The 23,811-nt window shown below is 48.0% G+C and overlaps 2 protein-coding genes and 1 non-coding gene across 4 annotated transcripts; all 3 read left to right on the top strand.

The window, feature by feature from the left end:
* The first annotated feature begins 1,326 nt into the window (after positions 1-1,326).
* On the top strand, positions 1,327-4,082 carry LOC150044184 (ral guanine nucleotide dissociation stimulator-like). Of its 2 annotated transcripts, XM_090321646.1 has the most exons (5): positions 1,327-1,534; positions 1,704-1,905; positions 2,428-2,475; positions 3,101-3,309; positions 3,569-4,082. In XM_090321646.1, exons 1-5 carry the CDS (start codon positions 1,381-1,383, stop codon positions 3,724-3,726), a joined length of 771 nt encoding a protein of 256 aa, XP_090177772.1. In that variant the 5' UTR covers positions 1,327-1,380; the 3' UTR covers positions 3,727-4,082. The 2 variants fall into 2 exon arrangements, with proteins under 2 accessions (XP_090177772.1, XP_090177771.1); XM_090321645.1 differs by lacking the exons at positions 1,327-1,534; positions 2,428-2,475 and having other exon boundaries at positions 1,570-1,905.
* Positions 4,083-5,770: 1,688 nt separating this feature from the next.
* On the top strand, positions 5,771-5,869 carry LOC150044183 (small nucleolar RNA SNORD116). The gene has a single exon (XR_016533330.1). It is a non-coding gene; the product is annotated as a small nucleolar RNA SNORD116 (small nucleolar RNA).
* Positions 5,870-20,691: 14,822 nt separating this feature from the next.
* LOC150044182 (uncharacterized) lies at positions 20,692-23,811 on the top strand. The gene is made up of 5 exons (XM_090321545.1): positions 20,692-20,873; positions 21,063-21,244; positions 22,088-22,135; positions 22,600-22,817; positions 23,099-23,811. Exons 1-5 carry the CDS (start codon positions 20,706-20,708, stop codon positions 23,785-23,787), a joined length of 1,305 nt encoding a protein of 434 aa, XP_090177671.1. The 5' UTR covers positions 20,692-20,705; the 3' UTR covers positions 23,788-23,811.

Here is a 23,811-nt window from a genome sequence, read left to right as displayed (position 1 = left end):
TCTCAGGCCAGTCCAGGAAAACCTCTGAAAAGTAAAGTTAAAAAAAAAAGTATTAGAAAAGGATTGGTTGAAGGGAATATGGCTCAGTGATAGAATGCTTGCTTAGTATGCATGAAGTCCTAACCCATACTGGGGAAATGTCAGAAGTGAAGCTGTGGCTCAAGTGGCAGGGTGCTAGCCTTGAGTGAAAAAGCTCAGGGATAGTGCCCTGTCCCTGAGTTCACATCTCATGACAGGCCCCCCCAAAAATGCCCAGAGCAAAAAGGACTGAAGGTGTAGGCCAGAAAGAGAGCATCTAACTAGCAACCATAAGGTCCTGAGTTCAAATCCACCACCAAAAAATATAGTACCACCTAAATATAAATAAAAGTACAAAGGACATTTCAAAACAGCCATGTGTCCACCCCTCCCTATCCAGTCTCAATATTTACTATATTTTCTGTGATTGTCTAAGAAAATGAATAATAATGGAGAATCTTACTTTTTTCATATATTTTTATTGTAATTAATAGAAGGGTTATATTCACCAGATAGACGGTGCATTACTTCACAGACATTGATACCCTTTCTCATGTCTTGGTCCCCATATCCCTCTCCCCACCCCCTCCCTGAATCTTACTTTTTTTATTGTTGTTTTGGGCTTGAACTCAGAGCCTGGGTGCTGTCCGTGAGCTAGCTTGCTTAAGACTAGCACTCTACCACTTCCACTACAGCTCCTCTTCCAGCAATTTGGTGCTTAGTTGACAATAAACATTTCATAGACTTTCCTGGCTGGACTGGGTTAGGGATAAAAAGGGAGCAACCTGCCTGCCTTCTACTGACTTGTCAGATTTGGGTCCGATGGCCCACCCCTCTGGCACAAGTAAACTTTGCCTTGCTGAGTTATTTTGAGTTGGTCTCCTTATTCCTACAAGACACCCCAACATCCTGAGCCAGGTAAAACAGGTGTTTAAGGGTATAGACACCTAATAATACCCTAGGATATTAGAATAAAGGCCAGGTAACAGCTAGGGTGACAAAGGAACCATGACACCCAAAATGACTTGTGAAGGTTCACTGAAATGGTAAGAAAGCCCCGTCTCCTTTTAACTGAAGCCCTGCCTAGCAGCAGGCTTGCCAGAGGATGGTGAGATTGGACAAGATGTGCTGTGAACTGGGACCATATGTGCACATGGTGATGAGGAAGTGGGAATTTCAGCAGCCGCTGAATCCTTTGCAGGGGTCTTGTGTGAGGAAGGGGCTCAGGTAAGGGGAATTGGGGAAGGTGACCCTACACCTTTAAGGATGGGGCCAACCGAACACGGAATCCGGGTAGCCAGGCAACAACATTCCAGATCAACAGGAGCCAGCTCACTTGGCTAGCAATCCTGAAGAAAGAGGATGTTCTCCTGCTGCTTGCCAAGATCCCACTACTCAGGTCTCAGGAAATCCCGCAGTGGTCGCTGGGTCAGTGCTCACCCCCGACTCCAGCGCCTCAGGGAGTTTTTCCATAGGAATACAAATGGCACGAATGTTGTGCCAGAGCAAGTACTCTACCCAGGTAATTTATCTCACTGCCATCCCAGTCAACCCTAGAACCCTCAGGAACTTGTAGGTTGCCAGTTAATAATGGTAATTCTGTGACTTTTTCACTTCACTTGATCATATTGAGTCAATGGAAAGTGGGCTACTATCTCCATCTCTGAACAACCTCTCCTTGATCCCACCTCAGGAGGAAAAGGTGTCAGTCCCAATCCAGGACAAACCTCATACAGTGACCACTCTGGAGCCAGGGGTGTTGGAGAAGATGGTAAACCTCCTGGTACCTCTCCACCAGAAGCAGAATCCCTTCTTTGTGCCAGCCTTCCTGTGTACTTACAGAAGGCTTACCAGAACAGGGCAAGTATTGGACCTTCTGTTTAACAGGTACATGTCACATCCAAACCGAAGTGATGTCACCACCAATCCTCCTAAACCTAGAATATACTGTATCCTGTCGGTTTCAATTTGATCTTCTCAAACAAAAGTGGGATGAAACCCAACCTTGTTCCTTTGAAGTGGGCTGCTCAGGACCATGGGTCACTTGGAGGGGACATTTTACTTCCTTAGAAACAGGTCTCTGACTAAGGGATTGTGTATTTGAAGTCCCCTGATACATTTTCCCTAAGTTAGCAAGGTTCCCCAATCTCCAAGGCCCCTGAAGAACTGGAGCCAAAGAAAGGGCTATAGAGTAGAGGTGGACTGAGGGCTGTATGTGTACTGATTCATCAGGGAAGTACATGAAGCATGTACTTTGGAGAGGCACATTCCAACCTTAGTGTAACATTCAAGAAACTGTGCAGATAAATATCTCCGTTCCCATCCTGGATTTAGTCAACCCACCTAACTAACCTGATAGGTCAGATAAACAGGACAATGAAAACATGACTTCCTCCTCTCTTCCCATAGATATGCACATTTCCAACCTAACTGTGAGGAGGATGAACAAGTAAAGAAGTGAGTGGAATTTGGGCCAGAGGGAAGGGCTCTCCTTGAAGCATGGGCTAAATAATATTAGGGCTTGGGATACTAGGTAACAAACTCTGGTTGGCGTATTACTTGTGATGGAGACTGAAGCTTCATCTAAAGGCATGGACAAACTATGAGTGAAGTGTCCTGGTCTCCCAGATAGCAGAGGGGAGATGTGGGCTGAAAACCCCATGGAGAAATATTCCTACAGGGCTGGAAGTTTGGCCTAGTGGTAGAGTGCTTGCCTAGCATGCACCAAGACCCGGGTTCGATTCCTCGGTACCACATACATAGAAAAAAGCTGGAAGTGGTGCTGAGGCTCAAGTGGTAGAGCTCTAACCTTGAGAAAGTCCACGGACAGTGCTCAGGCCCTGAGCTCAAGCCCAGGACTGGCAAAAAAAAGAAAGAGATAGTCCTACAGTATCAAATCTTAGCAGAGCTTCCAATGGGTGCCACAGGAGAACTGTAGGGAGCCTTCTCACTTGAGTCTCCTTCCTCTTCCCAACATGCAATGGGCAGTCTCTGCATGGGATCTCTCTCAACCAGGGGCTGCGGAGGGGCTCAGTAAGGAGAGAGTAGGCTGTCACTCTGCTTTCTATCCAACTGCACACAGCACCCTGTGTTCCATGATTGCCATGTGGCTGGACCAATACCCTGAGGATTTCTGCCAGTCCAAGGACCTGACCAACCTGAATAAGCTGATGGCCTATGCACTGCTCCACATGCCCTCCTCATACCTGGCGGTCCGAGGACACCTCCTTCTCACCCAGCTGCAAGACCAGGAGACCAAAGAGACAGTCACTAAGACGGAGGATTCCTTAGGTAAGTGCAGGGGAACATGGGAGTACGGATGGTGCCCCATGGGATGAGAATCCCAGGCTGGTGATTGGCCAGTAACTACTAGTAAAAGCCAGTCAAGGAAGATGTCCTGGGTATTCTATATCAGACAGCATCTACTCTCTGAATGGTGACTCTCAGGCTCAGGCACTCATTATCAACACCTACACTCTCCTTGAAGGTTTAGACCAACCTTGGCTTCTACAGTTCCCTCCATTAACAGTGCATCTCATTCCATCCTTAGATCTGGGACCACACACAACACTTGCTCCTGAGATCAGGGCAGAGGATGTGTCTGTGATGGCAGCAGATGCAGTACTGGAATCAGTGGCTTCTCCAGCTGCAGAAGAAGATCTGGTGCCTCCACACTTATTGGAAGTGCAGTATGTGTCCTCAGTGTAAGGAGCATAACACCTTCTATCTCCCGTAGGCCTCCAGCTGGTTCTGGTCACCCACCAGGAATGCAAAACATCCAATTATAATGGATGGATTGCTATTGGCAGTCGATATTTACCTGGAGCTGCCTACACTATGTCAAATCAACCCATCTCACTCATAAAGTGTAGAACATATCCACAGTGCATCTCCTGCACATATGTTTTCTGTGGAGTTTAAGCCACGGGTGGACCTCCCACTGTCCACCTGACAGCAGCTCCCTTCCCATTCTTCCCTTCCCCAGGGGAAAATAATCTGGTTCTTTTCAGTGTTGTTATATTATTTTAACTGTTGATATAATAAAATTTCACGTTTCATTCTAAGATGTGCAATTTTTGAGTGCTAAATCTACTATCCATTTCCTACAACAGCATCTGTTGTCAAACTAGTACCTAAATCTCCTTGCAGAGCAACTGAGACCTGAGTAGAATAAAACATACTGACCTGGTAGGTCTGAGAGAGAAGCTGCTGGACTTAGAAGTGTCAGTAAATGCCTGAAGAGTGGCAAGGAATCCAACAATAGCAGGATGCTGTCCTGTGCTGAGATGGGATCTCTGATGTTTAGGGACACAAAGAGTACCATAGCACAAGCCAGACGGCCTGGAATAGTGGCCCACTTGAGCCTGGCTCTCTTCATCTATCAACTGGGACAACTTCCCCCATCAGGGAAGCAAACAAGCTATGGAGTCCCTGCCAGTAGTGATAGTCTGTCTGTGTGAATACAATCAACTCTATGTATACACAGCCATTCTGCATTGTACAAACATATCTGACAGTTCAAAACAAGATGGTTGAATGTTTAGTAGGATTTTGTATTCATAGCCAAGGAGATCTTCATGAGTTTTTGGTGTGTGTGCTAGTTCTGGGCATTGAACTCAGACTCTAGGCACCATTCCTGAGTTTTTTTGCTTGTTTGTTTGTTTTCTCACAAGGCTAGCAACCCTAGCCCTCTAGTTCCGTTTCTCTGTGTGTGTGTGTGGTTTATTGGATAGAAGAGTCTCACAGACTTTCCTGCCTGGCCTGGCTTTGAGCTGTGATCCTCAGTTCTCAGCCTTCTGAATAGTTAGTATTACAAGCATATCAGGCCGGCAAACAAAAAACAAAAACGTACAAAACGTCAGTGGGCCGCCATCCTTGTAAACCCAAGCAAAAAGAGAGCAAACTCTAGGCTAGTTCTGGCCATTGGCGCGGTTTAGGCCCCTGCAGCAGTTTAGGCCCCTGCAGGCCGCCGTACACAGGGAGACGTCTAACTTCCGGGGACTCGCGACGGAGGCGGGGCGGCGCGCGGCGTGATGACGCAGTTCCGGAGCGCGGCGCAGAACCGCGCAAGGGCGGCTGAGCTTGGGGAAGACTGCACGGCAACGCGGTGAAGGAGTTCTCGTGTGGTAATAAATGATTTCCTGAGGCGGATGTGCAGGTGTGTGAGCACACGCGGGGTGAAGCCAGGTCCGTGGCTGAGATGGGGAGACGCTGGCTCCTGCCCGGCCGTCTGCTGCCGACCACCTCGCGCTCACGCACGTGTGCCTGGGATTCAGGCCAGTGCCGGCGCGCCCGACCCCGCAGTCACAGAAGCTCCGAGGATGCGGGGAGTGACAGGCAATACGTTGGGGAGTCCCAGGATGCCCGTGCAGGGGACGGGCGCGGGGGAGACCCTGTTCTCCTCTGTCTCCACTTGTCAGCGCGGGGCGCCGTGGAAGCCTCGCAGGGAGCGGGGCAGGAGGTGGTGCGCCCTATGCGGAGGAGCAGAGCGGGAAGCCTGCAGACCTGCAGCTGCAGCCTTGTGCCAGGTAAGGGTGATGATCCCCCCAAGGCAGGGGCTGATCTTGTTTTTGGTCACTGGTAGCGCCGCTCGCTGGCCAGTGGGTGATGTCTGAATGCATCCCGCCCAGTGAGAAGGAGTTGCGAGGCCCCAGCGGATGCCTAGGCGTTATCTGCTGCCAGGCAGGTCCCCTACGTCCTGGGCTCTCCACTTCCCTGTGGCCTTAGTGGCTGTGCTTGGGTCGATGATTCCCTCCCGCTCCAAACAACAATCATAACATTCTTTGGAAAAGCTGAACAAAATGAGTGAGAACTCACTACCGTCTGTCTCTCTCATCAGTGACTGAGGTTGAGCACCTGGCTTGACCTTAGGTGAGTGGGAGTGAGGCCCAACTCACTTGCGCCCACTCAGTCAGCTACTTGCTCATGGCTGAGGCAGCAGCCTTGGAAGGTTGCTCATCGAAAGTATCCCAAGGAGTAACGTTGGCTTTGCTTGGGTAGCTATGGGGAGAAGAGAGGGGGTAGAAAGGAGGTACCAGAGATGTACAGGAGAAATAAATGTGGCATGCAGGGTGTGGCTTGTTGTCCTCAAGTTGCCATTTGCTTTGTCTTCTCTCCTAGGCTTTGAGGCCCTGGATCGCCAGCTGACAATGGGTCAGGAAGTGGTCCACCTTTTTCTGTTCCACTTGGAGAGGTGTCCAGTGCCCAGGCCACATGAATGAACTGGCTGGTGGCATTCTCACTTCCTGGTCGCTGAGGAAATTAAGTAAGTATGCCCATCCCCAGTGGGTGCCCATCCATCCTAAACATCCTCCCAATCATTGCTGTTCCATCCGGTCGTGGGGGCCGTGGGCCAGGGAGCCGGGTCCCTCCATTGTCCTGTACATGGCTTCCCTAGAGGGTGCCTGATCCACCTGCTAACTGGCATATCTCATGAAGAGGGCACAAAGTGTATTTGCATCTATGATGCCTCCAAAGTCATGTCCCAAAAAAAGCTAAACAAAATGAGTGAAAACGTAATTCTTATTCTTATCGGTGAGTGAGGTTTACCAGCCTTGCCTGACAAGTGCACGAGTGAGACAGGCCTTCCTTTTCCCACTCATCCTTGCACCCGCCTCCACAACTAGCAGGGTAGCAGCTGTGAGGAGATGCCCTGCTGGTGAGGGATGATGATCTGTCCTTCTGTTTCGCCATGTGTGCACACCCCTTGGAGAACTTGATGGGTTGGCCTTAATGATAGGGGCCTTTGAACTGGTGCCAGATGCAGAAATACTTGGTGTCAGAATGGGCAGGTGGGCAGGCAGGACACTGACTTGCTGTTGCAGGATAAGGTCTACAAGCAAGGCTCAGGGAAGAGCCATTCTTAGAACAGGAATCATTTGGTTCTGGGACTGGGCTAACAGAATATGGGATCCTTTTGTACCTGGAAAAGGCATGGTGGAAACTTTGTGGGAGATGTGTGCTTTGCGATGGTGTTTGATTAGGATAAGACAGGGCCAAGAGGGTCAGGCTGGAAAGCACAGGGGTGTGTGATCAGATTAGGGCCATGACACTGACTCCTGAGATAGCCAGTACAATCTGATGACACTTTTGTCATTCCCATTGGCATTTTGGTGGTCCCCGGTGTGATTGATGCATTTCTGGTTGCCATCAGACCCACGAGGAAACACTGAGTGGTTGAGTTCAGCTCCCCTCTCGTGGGCACCCCATCTGTCATCTCGGTTGCGTTTGCAAAGGGGGCAGGCAGGGACTGCCCTCTAGGATGGTTTGCCTTGTCAAGCTCTGGGTTTGATTTGGATGACCAGAGGCTCAGGCCAGGGAGACAGTACCCACGTTCTAGTGCCAGACGTGTATCTGTCAAGCCTTTCTCCCTCAGAGGAATCCTTGCTGGGTGGCACTTCTCTGTGTGTTTTGTGGGGGAAATCCACACATAGGAGTTTAATGTTGTGGTCTCTGGGCCAGATACCTTGCTTCCAGTTCTCTAGGATTCACCCCATCCAACTCCTGAGCCTGAGAGCCAGTCAGTTGCAGAGCCCAGTGTTAGTATGGCCACATGAGTGGGTGTGTATCTGACATTGTGGGTGTGGGATGGCCCTTGAACTGCAGGTTGTGTTTGCAGCTTGCCCTCTTTCCAACCCCATGAAGAAGTATGCTCCTACAGAAAAAGGGTGCAGTGAAACTGCAGGCAGGTCAGAGGCATCCAAGCCTTGGTAAAGATCCAGTGATACAGAGAAGAAGCACTGGTGTGCAGAGGATTGGGCTGGTGTGGTGTGGGTTTCACCCTCCTTCTCAAGCAGACATCTGCTTTGTCTCCTCTTCCCTGGAAAACTTACTGAGGGGTCAGGGAGTAGTCCGTCTTTGTCCTGTGTTGGGGGCCAAGTAACGCCATATCTAATAACTTTCTGCTGAGACCTGTACTAGGGGTAAACAAGTGAACCTCTTTATCCTGCCTACCTGTTGTGCTGATAGGCTCCCGCACCCAATATAAGGAGGAGAGGGATTTTTGGAGAGAGATTTTCCTGCCTTGATGAAGCTGCGTGGCGTCTCTTCGTGCTCTGGGAAAGGAAGGCTGAGTGCAGGAGGACAGTGGGCCCTCTCCTCTCACAGCTCGTCCTGGTCGGGACGTGTTTTTCCCCATCCTTCCTACTAGTCGAGAGGGACTGGGGACGAAGGACCCCGACATACTGGCGCCCAACATGGGGCACAAAAGGGGCACAACGGAGAGTTGAGCCAAGGGAGAGATACATGGAGAAGGGACTGAAGGGCCAGAGAAACCTGAAGGAAAAATGCAGGCTGAAGTTGCTCACAGGAAAAAAGAAAAAGACAGGAAGACAAGAAAGAGAGGGACAAAGAGAAAGAGAAAAAGAAAAAAGGTGATAAACAAGAGAAAGGGAAGCAACTACCTGCAAAAGACAAAGAAGAAAAACTCAAAGACTGAAAAACCAGAGAAACCTGAAAAGAAAATAATGCAAAGAAAAAGAAAAAGGAGGGACTGAAAGGCCAGGGAAACCTGAAGGGAAAATGCAGGCTGAAATTGCTTGGGGGGAGGGGGACAGGGAGAAAGAAAAAGAAAAAAGGTGGTAAACAAAGCAACTATCTACAAAAGTCAAAGAACCTGAAAGGAAAATACAAAGAAAAACCCATAAAAAAGGCAGTAAAAAAGAAAAATCCATAAAAAAAGGCAAAAGACATAAAATTGAGGAAAAGAAAGAAAAACTCCTCCCAAAGCTAAGGAAATAAAGGCAAAGAAGCTGCATTTGTGTCAGGCAAACACAGCAGAAGCAGCTAGGTGTTTTAACAGTAAAAGATTTCAATGATTGTTCCCAGATCACCTCCGAAGCGTGCATCACTTCGGGCATGGTAGGGAGGAACCTCATGGGAGTCTCTGGCCAGAGCAGTGTAAGGGCGAGGAATTTTAGAATAGAACCAAGTGGGTTCAGACCGGAACGACCACGAATGTGTGTGCGAACGGGATATTTTGTGCGAATATGAATGTGTCTAAACTATGTGGCAACTTATACGAGAGTAAACAGTTTAAGAACAGGTGAAAAGAAGTGCAGAGACTCTTGGAAAAATACTTGAATTAAGTGGTAGTGATTTAGAAAGCCTGTGCTCCGGTGCAAACTAGTTGAAAACAGGCTAAAGCCTTTTAGGGTCCCTGAGTCAGCTTGAAGAAGTTACAGAAAATGGATCTTCGCCCATAACCCCCTTAAAATGAAGGGACCAGAGTCATTTTTGGAAGGTGAGATAGGACAGTAGTTTAAAACAAAAGTGGGGGATTGGAAGACTCTTCTAATTCTTCCATTGCCCTGCTATTCCCTATGGCTTGTGTGATAGTCTTTGTTTTTTCTATTGGTTTCAATAATGTTGTTCTCTTAGTTGATGTTGGAATGCTTGCTTCCCTGTTTTCTCTGGCTGTTGTAGTAAGAGCCCCTCAGTATATACCAGTGCCTGTACAGGCGGAAGAGAATGCTTTCCCGCTCATCAGTAAAAAGACTTCGGTATTTTCCTGGCTGTGGTAGTGGCTATTGCCACCTCCGTAGCTGCCATTACTGCCCTGATTATTGCCCTTTCCACTGCGGTTCCTACAGAGAATGCTTTGAATACTGCGTTGCAGACCCCAGAAGCCACCTCTGTATGGCAAAAATAATTATTGTTAGACAAATGTTAATATTCTAACTTTGGGTGATCTTTGCTTAAGACTATTTTGGGACTTGATCAAAGATGGGCAGGATTGATCAGTTTGGATTTATTTTTATGAGCTATAATTGTAATATTGCTTGCCTACAAAGTCAACACAGAAAGTGAATGCTGTCGGGGTTTTTAGCACTCTTTGCCTCCTGACCAGCAGGAAGGGCAAAGAGAACACTCCCCGACTAAGACGAGACCAGAAAGGATAGGGCCGGCTGGCCACCTTCACCCAGCCCTCCCTTCTCCAGAGGGAAGACACAGACACGCCAGGGAGAATGTCACAGCAGACTCTTTTAATGAGAAGATACCAGGGGCTAAAGTAAGAAGCAGGAATCTATTAACATAAAAGTAGGCAGGACAGGGGGAGGTAGGTGCGGTCAGAGAGGGCAGCGAGGCCAATCCATGGGTTCGAGGTAGCCTTATTTTACATCACAAACCACAGCCAAACCTCCCAACCAGGAGACAGGCAGGTTGGATCTCCAAAACCAGGAAGTGAGCACTGGGCCATGAGGTAGGCCTTTTACCTTTGATGTGACGTGCCCCACATCTCCTCCCTTTTGTTTTATTAAGCAGGTATTTGCCTTACTTGAGAAGTGTGCCTGTCTTAGGTTGTCCCCCTCTGGAGATCTTACCTGTCATTGACTACCACTCTAGCACTTCAGGCAATTTACCTGTAGGGTTGGCAGACCCAAACAGAGATTTGAAATAAGGGGGATGGACAACGTCAGCAAAGGAAACCCTTATGTACACCTGCACATCCTGGTAAGGGCCGGGGTCAACCTCACAGAGTTCCCAGTCCGCCATCTCATAGCACAGCATATAGTTGCCAGACCACCATTAGCTGAACAGCTTTCCCTGATCCTGCTTTCTAAGACACTGAAGGAGCTTATTGATTACAGAAGATCTGAATGTGAATACAAAACCCACTGTAACCAAGGGACCCGCCCACAAAGGGGAGAAGGTAAGGGAGCCAACCATAGTCCAGTCCATAGTTTGTATCGAGTTCATTTTGGAGGCATTTGGGAACCTCCTGTAGCCTTTTTATTGTAGGTAGCATCTTTGTGGGCGGCGTGGATAATGATGCTCAGGATGAGAAGGAAGAGAAATGAAGGGCCTCAGGTCAGAACCATAGTGCTGCCATCTTAAAGTTTAACTCATGCTTTTGCTAACTAAGGAACTGTGGCCAGCTGACCATAGATTAAGGGAGCCAGCAATAAAAGGGGTAAAAGCAAAACCAGGTTTTAATCCCACCACTCTGGAACTCTGGCATCCTGTCCACTCCCACGGCCATACCAATTTTGACTTACACCTAGGATACAATAAAGGTACTTTGGCATTCCCTAAAAACTTCGAATAAGGGGCTAAGGGAGCTAGGGCAGTAAGACTTACTACACGTATATCCTGAGAAACGTTTTTTGCAAACACTCCTATCTCTTGCTTATCCAGCTGTATACAATCACCATTAGTAGCATTTTGAGATACACAAAACATAATGTCGCCTCCAAATGCACGGCCAAACTATAATTTCCTAACTCTGAACTAAAAGGGACATAAGGAAGTTGTAATGAACCATTGGTAGTAAACAAATATGGAAAAACTCTAGAGGTACTAGTCACGGGCATCGGTAATGGGAACGTCTTCATCACGGCCCATAGTAGACGAGGCTCCACCAGCGGGCAAATTAATGCTATCAGCAGTATCTTCTTTGCGATCATTTTCTTGCGCCTTTCTCACCTGTCGTTCCGGCACCCAGATAGGATCCTGTGAGTCCTGTGGAAACACACAAACTGCTCCTCGTACCCATGAGAGCACGGGGCCTGGCCCATTCCATTGGCCAGTTAATATATCCTTCCGCTTTACCAATCCCTTGAATTGCCCTATAATTGGAGTGGTGTGCCGCTCCGCGGGAGAATGACCTTGAATATCCAAATTTTAAAAATTTATAGTAAAAAAGGGCTAATGAAGTTCTTTCTTTTGGTGTCCTTTTATACCCAATTCCCCCTTTTTGTTTTTGTAAATAAATTTTTAGGGTGCGGTGAGCTTGTTCCACAATACCCTGACCCTGAGGGTTATAAGGCAATCCATGGGAAAGCTGCACTCCCATGGTTTGGCAAAAGGCACCAAATTGTTTACTAGTATAGGCAGGACCATTATCTGTTTTAATAAGATAAGGCATTCCCCAGGAAGCCCAAGCTTCCAAACAATGAATAATTACATGATGAGTAGTCTCTCCCCCTAAAGGGGTAGCATGAATAATTCCTGAACATGTATCAACTGAAACATGTAAATATTTTAACTTCCCGAATTCTGTAACATGAGTAACATCCATTTGCCAAATTTTTTTGTTTTGTTTTGTTTTGTTTTGTTTTTTGCCAGTCCTGGGCTTGAGCTCAGGGCCTGAGCACTGTCCTTGGACTTTCTCAAGGCTAGAGCTCTACCACTTGAGCCTCAGCACCACTTCTGGCTTTTTTCTATGTATGTGGTACCGAGGAATCGAACCCGGGTCTTCATGCATGCTAGGCAAGCACTTTAACCACTAGGCCAAACTCCCGGCCCCTTGCCAAATTTTTAAGGGAGGTAAGCCACGGGGATTGACACCTAATGGCACAACTGGAAGATGGGTAACACATTTTGGGCAATTTAATATAATTTGTCTGGCGGCTTGCCGAGACAATTTAAACCGAGATTGCAGGGTGCGAGCATTAACATGAAATTGACTATGAAATTCTTGGGCCTGCACTTCTGGGGTAAATACAGCAAAAGCCATTTGCATACGCGTACACTTATCCACTACATCGTTGCCTAGACTTAGGGGCCCAGGCAAACCTGTGTGGGCACGTATGTGCAATGGGAAAAAAGGGGCTTTGCAAGCACAAATTAATTCCTGCAATTGCATAAACAAATTACATACAGTGCTACTTTTACTTATGGGTCCTGCAGCTTCTAAAGACTGCAAAGCATTAACTACATATGCAGAATCAGAAATGATATTAAAAGAAAAGGAACAATTTCTAAATACAGAAATAACAACCTGCAATTCTATTTGTTGTGCTGACCCAGGCTGAAACTGACATAATACTGGTTCCTGATCCTCAACCAAATAGGCTCCCAACCCATTTTTGGAACCATCAGTAAAAATATTAACTGCTCCGGGTATGGGTTGCTTGGCAGTAATTACTGGAAAAACAATTGGATGTTCCTTAAAGAATTGTAAAAAAGGATTTTTGGGATAGTGATTATCAATTTTCCCAATAAACATACAATTCAAAATAGCCCATTCATCAATGGTGGCATTTAAAGCTTGAACTTGCTGGGCATTATATGGAACTAAAAGAAAATTAGGCTGATAGCCGAAATGTTGTATACTAAATTTAATTCCTAAAATGGATAAATTGGCAACTGCCATGGGATAATATTCAATAGATTTGGCGGAGGACATTTTCGGATGGATCCATGCTAAAGGTCCATCCTGCCATAACACTCCTGTAGGCTGCTGAAACGAGGCTAAAATAATTAAGGAAATTTCTCGCTCCCGTTCTGCTCTTTGTAAAAATGCTGAATTTAGTTTTTCTTCTAAAATTTCTAAAACTTTTCTAGCCGCAGGGGTCAATTCTCTCGGTGAGTCCAAGGCAGATGAACCTTGCAATAAATCATATAAGGGCTTCAATTCACTATTACTCATAGGCAAGGAGGCTCGAATCCAATTAATATCCCCTCAAAGTTTCTGAAAATCATTTAAGGTCTTAAGATGGTCTTTTCGCAGTTGCCAATTCAAAGGCCTTATTTTTTGGGATGTTATTTTACTTCCTAAGTACTGCACTATCCTATCCTTCTGTACCTTTTCTGGGGCTATAAATAATCCTCTATTTTCCAGGCAATTAATTAATGTGGCAAAGGCCTTATCCAATACGTTCTGATCTTTGGAAGCCAACAAGATATCATCCATATAGTGCAAGCACCGCACCGAAGGAAACTTCTCCCAAACAGGAAGCTCATCTGGGCTCTCTTGGTTTATAGAGGGTAGGGTAAAAGCAAACCTACAAGTATCCATACTGTTCAGCGGAATGGAAAAGAAGCAATCTTTTATATCAATAACAATTATGGGCCATTCTCGAGGCAAAGTAGAAAGTAAAGGCAGTCCTCGTTGAACAGGCCCCATGATCTGCATTTGGTTATTGATTGCTCGCAGGTCATGTAATAGTCGCCATTTTCCAGATTTTTTCTTGATAACAAATATGGGAGTATTCCAGGGAGATACTGAGGGGCGGACATGTCCTAAATTCAATTGTTCACGTACCAGGGCTTGGGCTGCAAGTAATTTTCAGAGGGAAGTGGCCACTGAGGAACCCACACAGGGTCCCCTGTCTTCCACTGGATGGGCATGGTCTCCTCAGTGGCCCCTAAGAAAAACCCAGACATAGGTGTTTAGAAAGCTGTTTCACTGGGATAGGGGAAGTACGTCCCTGTAATTGTTTCCCTAATCCAAGACCCTGTTGGTAACCCATTTTTGACATGATTTTTTCTGCTTTGCTGTGAGTATCGTTGGTAAGTTTGAATTTCATTTGTCTTAGGATGTCTCTACCCCAAAGGGATATGGGTATAGAGACCACATAGGGCTGGAAAAGTCCACTGTGTCCCTCCTGATCCTGCCAGTGCAGCATAGCCGCACTCATGTTTGGGGTAGATGCATAGCCTAATCCCTGTAACGACTGCGAAGCGACCTGTATTGGCCAGGCTCTTGGCCAATCCTGATTAGAAATAATACTTTTATCTGCTCCAGTATCCAGCAATCCTAAAATAGACTTTCCATTTACTAATAGTTGTAGGACAGGTCGTTCCTCAAGATCCATGGATAAATAGGCTGCATTGCCTCCCGAGGATCCAAAGCCTCGATTTCCTCGACTAATGTTTTTTGCAGGGAATAGTTTATGACAGCTAGGAAGTAACAGTAATTGAGTTATGTGGTCCCCAGGCGAGATGGCTGAAATTCCCCGGGGGGATTCCACCATGATTTTGATGATACCTTGATAATCAGAATCTATTACTCCAGGGTGAATTCTAAGGCCTTTTAGGGTGGAAGAGAAAGGGCCAATTAAAAGACCCACCGTACCTGTAGGGAGGGGGCCCTTGAGATTGGAGTCCACTAATTGGACTCCCATTTTGGGGGTTAATATGAGTCTGGTGGTGGAACAGAGGTCAAGTCCTGCTGACCCAGGAGTGGCTCTCCTCGCTGGCTCGGATGCCGAAGGGTTGGCCATGTCTCTGTTACTGGCCTGGAGGCAGATGTCATTGCCCCATATATTTGAGGGCCCTGGGGACGTGGGCCCTGGTACCCGTTTTTTGAACCCTGCTGGTTGAGTGGAGGTAAAAGCCGCCCTTCTTTGTCCTTCACTGACCTGCATTCATTGGCCCAGTGATTACCTTTCTTGCACCAGGGGCAAAGACCTGGCAAAGGGTGTCCTTGAGGCTGATTTCCTGCATTCCCTTTACTATTTTTCTCCAGGCAGTTTTTTCTCATATGACCTGGCTTACCGCATTTATAGCAGGCATTGCTTCCTTTTTGTCCCTGTCATTTGTACTACTGCAGCGGCTAAACCTGCATTGGTAAGGGGTCCTCCAATCTCTCTACATACTTTAATCCATACCTCAATACCTCTTCCTTTGTATGGGGTGATTGCTGCTCTGCATTCTTTGATACACTGCTCAAATACTAACTGTTGGATAAGGGGCATGGCCCTATCTGCGTCCCCAAAGATTTTTCCAGCTGCATCAACCATTCGTGCGACAAAATCAGAAAAAGGTTCTAAAGGTCCCTGAATGATTTTAGTGAGATTTCCTGCAACTTCTCTATTTGGAAGAGCCTTCCATGCCCTAATACCTATCTGGTTAATCTGGCCATAGACATCAGCGGGGAAACCCGTTGTGATTGTTAACAAAATTTCCCAATCCCAATAGCATATCTCTATTCCAATAGGGCCTTCCCTCATTTGCATTAATTGCAGCTTGTTCAGTGGCATACTCCATAACAAAAACTCTCCAGTCCAGGTATTGCCCGGGGCTAAGACAAGCTCCAGCAAGCGAGGCCCAATCTGCCGGGGTCATGCAGTGTCTATTAAGGCTGTCCACCTGAGCTACAGTGAAGGAGGCCCCCACTCCGTAGGCACGGACTGACTCGGCCAGTGCTTTAATGGTTTTGAAGTCTATGGGCTCATGATATCTCTGATTCTTGGGTCCTTCAAAAACTGGGTATCCTAGACAAAGTTCCTTTTGTACTTGCTTCCACACTTCTGGAGCTCGGGAGCGTCCAACACCTACAACAGGCGGGGTAGGAGGAGGAGGAAAAGGAGGGGGCGGGGGCAGCGCCTCAAAATGAGGAGCTTCCTGCCCTGTATTAAGGTCCAACCCCTTACGAGACCTTTTCCAGTCTGAGATAGCACTAAGCCGGGGTACTGCACCTAACGCAGGCTCTTCCGGGTCAGACTCCTCCTGCATGTTTTCAGGTGGCAAGGGGGGATAAATGGAAGGAACCTTTCGATCCTCCCCTGAGTTCTCGCTCCTGGATTCTGACCTTTCCTCCTTAAATTCCTCCAGTGCTATCTTTCCTTCCACTGGCGCGCCGGAGCAGCGCTCATCAGACAGACAGCTCCTAACGAGTTTCCAAATGGGTTTTACTCCGGGCCCTAGTCGTCCTTGATCTGCCGCGGCGTCCAAGTCCCTCCCTAACTTATCCCAAGTAGGCAACAACAGATTTCCTGACACAGAGAACCAAGGGGCCACCTCCTCCCCATTACGGAGGAAAAGTCTCAAGATACTTTGTTTCCCTTTCAGATTCTTAGCCTCAAGAGCAGTCACTACCTGTGACGGTTCTGAGGCCCCCATTCCAGAGCCTTTCCCGCTCTCTTTACCTACAGAGGAGAGCAAAATGGATTGGTCCCCCTTACCCGGGACTTGCCTGTGCACCACCTTGAGTTCTGAAGTCCCCATACGGGCCGCCAGTTGTCGCGATCCCCTCGGCCGGCAAGGAAAATCGCAACAGTTAGGACTTCTTCTCAAGCCACGTTTTATTCAGCGAGCTCGAGCTCGCAGTCTCTCTCTCCTCCCGCCTCTCTCTCCATTCTCCTCCCACTTCCTCTTAACCTTGCCTCCTAAGGCTCTCTTCACCAGTCAGCTTTGCTTCCTCTTGTAAACAAGCCAGTCATATGGCACACTTTGGGCAGGCATTCCTCTTCCTTAACTTCGAGGATCAACAGATACAGAATAACAAGGCAAACAGCGGAAATCGGCGCCATCTTGTAATGGCGATTTTCTGGCTACCTACAGTGATTTTTATTCTGCTTACTAATGGGGAGTAATTTGGGGTCTGGGGGTAGTTATTTTTCATCTCTATACCCTGAACAGCTTACATAAACAACAAGACGGTTGCTGCTTCAGAATGGGGGCGCTTTTTTAGCTCTTCACACCAAGCTCAGGACTCACAGTGGCAGAGTGCAAGCCTTGAGCTGCAGAGCTGAGGCGCGGCACTCAGGCCCTAAGTTTGGGACTCAAAAGTGGCAGAGTGCTAGCCTTGAGCTGGAGAGCTGAGGGACAGTGCCCAGGCCCTGAGTTCAAGTCCAGCAACTAAGCAAGCGAAATGCCAATAGGACATTTATACAATGCAGTAAGCCTCTGCTTGGATGGCAGAGATGATGACAGATCCTAGAGTCCCTTGAACTTGGCCACTCGAAATTAATGAGAGCCGGGAGGTCATAGAATAGTTTGTAAGCACGCCTTACTAATGCCCGTACCTCTCATAACTGGGCAGGAACTTGTGTAAAACCCGACCCTGCCCCTTCCCCATGGTAGAAGTTTTTACAAGCTTAGCCCACGTCCTGCTGACCAGTCTCCGCAGCTAGCCATCCTACCTCACAAACAACATGTGCTAACTCAGATAAGGGTCGCTTCCCCATCCAAAGGCCAGAGGGATACAACTCAGCACATATTTCCCACTGGGCCCTGTCTGAGCAATTATTGGTCAAAATGTATAATTTGTTTCAAAAGGATTGGCTGCCTGCGTGCAGACCTTGCTGTAATGCTTTAAACTTATTGGCTGTAAAAGCGCGGGCTCTGCTATAACGGACTGTAAGGCTCTATAAAAAGTCACTCCCGAGACAGATCGGGGCTCTCAGCCACTGACCCGAACCTCACGGATCTCGAGGTCACGTGTACCTGAGAAGCCCGAGCCCAGACACTGACCCGAACCTTGCGGATCTCGTGGTCAAGTGGACTTGGGAGCCCGAGCATATGCCCGAATAAAATCCTCTTGCCTGTTGCATCCAGTGGTCCGTGTGTGCGTCCTTGGGTGCGGGTCTCCGCGGGTCTTTTGGAAGGTGACTGAGGATTCCAACCACAGCTAAGCAGGGCGTCCGGTATGGTCTCCTTATTCCTGTGAAGGAGAGGGAGAAAGCATACCTCAAGAGGGGGTGCTCTTGGGTAATTAATTTTTTGTTTGCTGACAGTATTTTAAATCTCTAGCCAGTACCCAAATTGGGTTTGGTTCTCCCACCGGGAAGACACATCCAAATCCTCTCCCCACACTAATGAGGGGATCAGGGCCTTTCAATGGACTTCAACCTTTAAATAAGGCGTCTGATTAGACCAGTGTCTCTGAAAGGCAGTCAGAGGCTGATCTTCGGAAAAATTTAAAATAATGTAAGCATAGCTGTCCTCAATTGGTCATGGGGGTTGCCTCCCCCCTTTTGTTTTATTAAAACAAGGCCCATTATCCATTTTAACCTGTAGGGGTAAACTCAAGATAACAAAACATTGTAAAGAATGGCTTTCAGCATGTCAGGCTCTTTCACCGGAATGTGCAGTGGCCCAACAAGCATGTGAATGAGTATCTACAGACATAATTTTCCAAAGAGTGCTTAGTAGGTTACATCAGTCTGGCAGATAATGTTAGGTTTAAGGCCCCAACTTTTCAGGGAGACCCGTACCTCGTCATCCACATCCACTTGGCTCGGCTCGCAGACAATTCCGCTTCTGAGGAGCGTTCCTCTCGCGCCAGAACTGTCGGGGATTTTAGCGCTCTTTGCCTCCTGACCAGCAGGAAGGGCAAAGAGAACACGCCCCGACTAAGACGAGACCAGAAAGGATAGGGCCGGCTGGCCGCCTTCACCCAGCCCTCCCTCTCCAGAGGGAAGACACAGACGCGCCAGGGAGAATGTCACGGCAGACTCGTTTAATGGGAAGATACCAGGGGCTAAAGTAAGAAGCAGGAATCTATTAACATAAAAGTAGGCAGGACAGGGGGAGGTAGGTGCGGTCAGAGAGGGCAGCGAGGCCAATCCATGGGTTCGAGGTAGCCTTATTTTACATCACAAACCACAGCCAAACCTCCCAACCAGGAGACAGGCAGGTTGAACCTCCAAAACCAGAAAGTGAGCACTGGGCCGTGAGGTAGGCCTTTTACCCTTGATGTGACGTGCCCCACAGAATGCTAATGCGACAGGCATCTGCTCCCATGGAAATAGGTGCACCCCCTCAGGTCTGATTTGCTTAAATGGATGGCTGGTAGCCTATCAACCTAAGACAGGAGCCAAGTAAAAGGGACTTGGTGATCCCATGACGGGTAAGAAGACTAGCGAGCTTGGAGACACCTAAGACAGGCACAGTCGATCTGATAGGATGGTAGCCTCACATACCCTAGGTTTTTTCTTTTTTCTAAAATAAAAACAGGGGAGATGTTGGGGGCGAGTAACGCCATGTCTAATAACTTTCTGCTGAGACCTGTACTAGGGGTAAACATGTGACTCTCTTTATCCTGCCCACCTGTTGTGCTGATAGGCTCCCGCACCCAATATGAGGAGGGGGGGGGTTGGAGAAAGATTTTCCTGCCTTGATGAAGCTGTGTGGTGTCTCTGTTCGTGCTCTGGGGAAGGAAGGCTGAGTGCAGGAGGACAGTGGGCCCTCTCCTCTCACAGCTCGTCCTGGTCGGGGCGTGTTTTTCCCCATCCCTCCTCCTAGTTGAGAGGGACCGGAACGAAGGACCCCGACAGTCCTCATCTTGGAGGCGCCCAGGCCACATGAATGAGTTAGCTGGTGACATTCTCACCCCTAGGTGGCCTAGTAAACTAAGTGTGCGCTTTCCTGGTGGGACAAGTAGTGGCCTGGCTGGGATGCACTCCCTACTAAGAAGTGGTTCTTTGATGCGCTGCGGCTTATTGTGACAGTCCTGGCGGTTGGCCATGGGATGGATCCCTCAATTGTCCTGTGCATCTGTGCATGGCCCTGGGGCAGGGAAATCTGCCCCCACAAAATGTGCTTGGATCAATGATGCCTGGAAATGTCACAAAAAAGTTGAATACTTGCCGGGTGCAGTGGCTCATGCCTATAATCCTAGCTACTCAGGAGGCTGAAATCTGAGGATCACAGTTCAAAGCCAGCCTAGTCATAAGGTCTGTGAGACTCTTATATCCAATTAACCACCAGAAAACCGAAAGTGGTGCTGCAGCTGTCAAGGGGCAGGGCTATAGCCTTGAGCTGAAGAGCTCAGGGACAGTGCCCAGGCCCCAAAACCAACAACAAAAAAAAAGGTGAACACCATAGAGATGTCAAAATTTGTACAAGAAGCACATGGCAGGCACAGAGGGCCCTGAGAGGCAGAATGGTTTGTGCAGGATGAGAGTAATAGTGACAGATAAGGCATGGATCTGACCTAGGAATGGCTCCTGGAAGCTGAGACATGCTGGTACCTAGGGCTAGCAGAGGATGTAGGGATTGGACAGACAAGGTGAACTGTGCTGTGGACTGTGTCTCCATGTGCACATTGTGATGTGGGAGGGGAGATGTCAGCCTCCAGTTGGTCTTATGTGAGGAAGCAGCATAGGTCATTGGGCTGAGAGGTGACCCTGCCTCCCTCAGAATGGAATAGATCATAGAACTCTGATAGCCAGGCAAGTATAAATGCCTGTCGGCTCAAGCCAGCTCACTTGGCCTGTGATTCAGGAGCGAGAATCATGTTCCTGTGTTGTTTTCGCAGGACGAGAGACTCACGTCTCAGGCAAGAGAGGCCTGATGGCCATACTCAACGCTATCGACCCTGGGTGAGCGCCCAGCCACCAGCCCAATGTGAAAAGCCCTTATCCAGGAAGAAACTAAGGAAAATACAAGGCAACTCAGGCAAGGTATGTTCCTGATAGGAAACCTATTTGACCCCGTCCTGGCTAACATTAGAACCTTCTTTTTGTGTGTTTTCAAGTGTCTAGACTGAGAGAGTACTTTGTGTGGTTTTCAGTTCACTCTATGACAAGTACTCAGTTTGAAGTGTGTTCCTATTTCCATGTTTGTAAGATTCATTTTCTTTACTACTTTAGGGTGACAATGATTCAGCCCCGAGCCTGAACGTGTGGCGCCCGGAGGCAGGCCTGCTGGAGAAGCTGGTGGTGAACATGGTCCGTGCCCACCGGAAAGGCGAGCTGTACGTTGTTAGAAGTTTCCTTCACAGCTACAGATCGTATGGGACAATGGAGCAGCTGCTGGCTATTCTTTTCAAAAAGTGAGTGCTCCCCCTTCAAGCCCAGGGCTGCTCAGCCTCCACTGGCTGAGTCTTGGGAATACCTGGCCCGGCCCTGAGCCTGTTCTTTTCACTGGGGTCTTCCCTTAGGCAATGGGACAAAGGAGTTTACACCCTGGAGTTTACAGGTTCAGTTTCCTAGTTCAGTCAGGACTCTGTGTCTCCAGTGTGGATATTTCATTTCCCTCAGAAGCTACTGGAGCCTCACAAGTCTGAATACTGAGAGGTTAGGAACACTCGTGTTAGCCAGTGGCACCCCACTTCAGCCCTCACCTAGGTGAGGCCCTAGGAAATCACATTTCCCATTAGTAAATAAGATTCCAGTAATAATCTTGTGAAGTCATGTAGAAAGAGGAAAGGCTGGGGGTGTGAACCGGGGGCCAAATGTCTTCTGAGCCATCATGGAAGGATTATATTGTGTGTATTTATTTACAGACCTTTGAAGTGTTTCCTTTTGTGTGTATGTGCTAATCCTGTATCTTGAACTCAGGGCCAGAGGGCTGTCCTTTGGTACACACAACTACCATTTCAGCTTGATGTCCATTTCTGGTTTGGGGCTGGGTCATTGAACATGAGTATGTTCAGACATTTTCTGACCATGCTGCCCTCAAATTGTGACCTCACACCTGAGTCTCCCAATTAGCTAGAGGCATGAGCCACTGGCTCATTGACAATGGACAGATGCATATAAGCCTCTTTGTAGAATTTTCACAGAACTGCATAAACATATCTCACTTGTTTGTCTCTGTTTTACATTCCCATCTGGGACTTACCCAGCCTCTTGGATGTTCTGTTAACAGCTGACTTCCTCCTCTCCTCCCATAGGTACAGATGCCTCCGCCCTCATTGTGAGGAAGATGAACAAATAAAGAAGTAAGTGGATTTTTGGTACAAAAGGAAGGCTTGTCCCTGCAAAATGGGTATCTTTGAGGCTTCTGATCCAAAGTGCAGATTTCTCACCTGCACACCACTTGTGATTTTTCACAAGGGGGTGGAGGCTTGGGACTTCAGTGGATGCCAGAGGACACCGCTGTGGGTGTGGGTGTGTTCTCTCAGGGATGACAGGAAGGGCTGTGTGCAGAAAGTCACATGCCGTGTGGAAACAACCTTCTCATTGCCTGTCACAGTGAGAATTTTAGAGAACTGTCTTTCAGAAGCTTCTAGAAGTGAGTTATGAGGGACATCCCGCTTACAGTAGTCTCACCCCACTTCCTAACATACAAGTTGCATATTGGATGGACAGCCACAGCCTGCAAGTCCTGCAAGAAAGGGGCTATGGGAGGCTCAGGATGGCATCAGGGCGGTGTTCACTCTTTTTGTCCCCAATCTGCCCACAGCGCCCTCTGCTGCTTTTTCACTATGTGGATGGACTTTTACCCCGACGATTTCTTTAAGTGCCAGAACCCAGAGGCCCTGCATGACCTCATGTACTATGTCCTCCTCAATATGCCCTCCTCGGTCCTGCTACTCCGCTTACGTTTTATTCTTGACCAGCTGGAGGAGTCCAGTCGGACCAAGAGAAAGAAGAAGTCCTTGTGTAGGCGCCTGAGAGCTTGTGAGTAGAGGAGCCTGGGCCCCTAGGGACAGTCCTACCAGGCTGGTGATTGGCTGAGAACCCTCAGTACTAGCCAGGTTGGCAAAATGTCCTTCGATGGATATTCTCTTCTCTTACTGAAAGTACTCGGGCATAGCCATTCATGAGAAAGGCCCTACCTACCTTCTTATCAGTCCAAACCCAAATTCAGCAGCTTCCTCCATTAGATCCTCATGGAAGCTGAGTCACACCAGAACTTCTAGAGTCCACTCTAAGAGTCCTGTATGTGTTTCTGTTCTCAGGTTTGGGCCGCCGTAGAGCAGCTGCTCCTAAAGTGGAGATGCAGAACCCAGCGGCCATGGTGATGGATGGAAATCCGGAGCCACCACTGGACTCTAGACAGCATGTGAATATACAGCGGTTTGTGCCCTTAGTAGTGAGGCCCAAAGAGGTTTTGGATGCTGTGGACATCCCCGTTGTGAACCCCACACGTGATACGGGTGAACCTGCAGGTGACCCTGAGGAGGAGGAAGATCCAGAATTTCTCCCGTTGACCTTCACAGTCCGCCCGGACCGGCTCCAAACAAGTGAAGTCAGCACTCCTGCGGTGCAGGATGAAGGAGCCCCTGAGGGGCTCATGGAGAATGTCCCCGGTCTAAGTTCAACAGAACTCCTAAATGAAGTTCAAAAGATAGAGTCCATCGAGGAAAGCGAGTCTGTCCTCACAGAATATCAGGACAAATCTGTCCAGCTGCAGGAGATTCAGTCTCCACCTGAGAAACTAGAACCTGCCCCTGCCCCACCTCAGGAAGGAAATTCAGTCTTCACTGAGGCAGTAGATCCTCTTGAGGACCCCAACCTAGAATTTTTGTCTGAAGTCAACTTAGAGGAAGATGTAAAATTAGCGCTTCCCTCCTTCCTCCCTTGGACAATACCTGTTTTTATTTTGGTCTTGATAGTTGTAAAATGTTCACTCTATTTACTGTTCTAAGTTTATTAAAATGTGTTTCTATTA

The sequence above is a fragment of the Megascapheus bottae genome, chromosome 30 (assembly GCF_031878675.1).
Source record: "Megascapheus bottae isolate mThoBot1 chromosome 30, mThoBot2.hap1, whole genome shotgun sequence".
In the NCBI taxonomy this organism is placed as follows: Eukaryota; Metazoa; Chordata; class Mammalia; order Rodentia; family Geomyidae; genus Megascapheus; species Megascapheus bottae.
The sequence above is the reverse complement of the archived record's forward strand: the minus strand, read 5'-3'. Positions and strand labels throughout refer to the sequence as shown.

Coding starts and splice junctions, on each gene's coding strand:
- LOC150044184 (XM_090321646.1), top strand. CDS start 1,381: ATGTTCTCCTGCTGCTTGCCAAGATCCCACTACTCAGGTCTCAGGAAA. Junction 1,535..1,703: donor TGTGCCAGAGCAAGTACTCT/ACCCAGGTAATT, acceptor TCTCCTTGATCC/CACCTCAGGAGGAAAAGGTG. Junction 3,310..3,568: donor TAAGACGGAGGATTCCTTAG/GTAAGTGCAGGG, acceptor TTCCATCCTTAG/ATCTGGGACCACACACAACA.
- LOC150044182 (XM_090321545.1), top strand. CDS start 20,706: ATGTTCCTGTGTTGTTTTCGCAGGACGAGAGACTCACGTCTCAGGCAA. Junction 20,874..21,062: donor TACAAGGCAACTCAGGCAAG/GTATGTTCCTGA, acceptor TTACTACTTTAG/GGTGACAATGATTCAGCCCC. Junction 22,136..22,599: donor GAAGATGAACAAATAAAGAA/GTAAGTGGATTT, acceptor ATCTGCCCACAG/CGCCCTCTGCTGCTTTTTCA.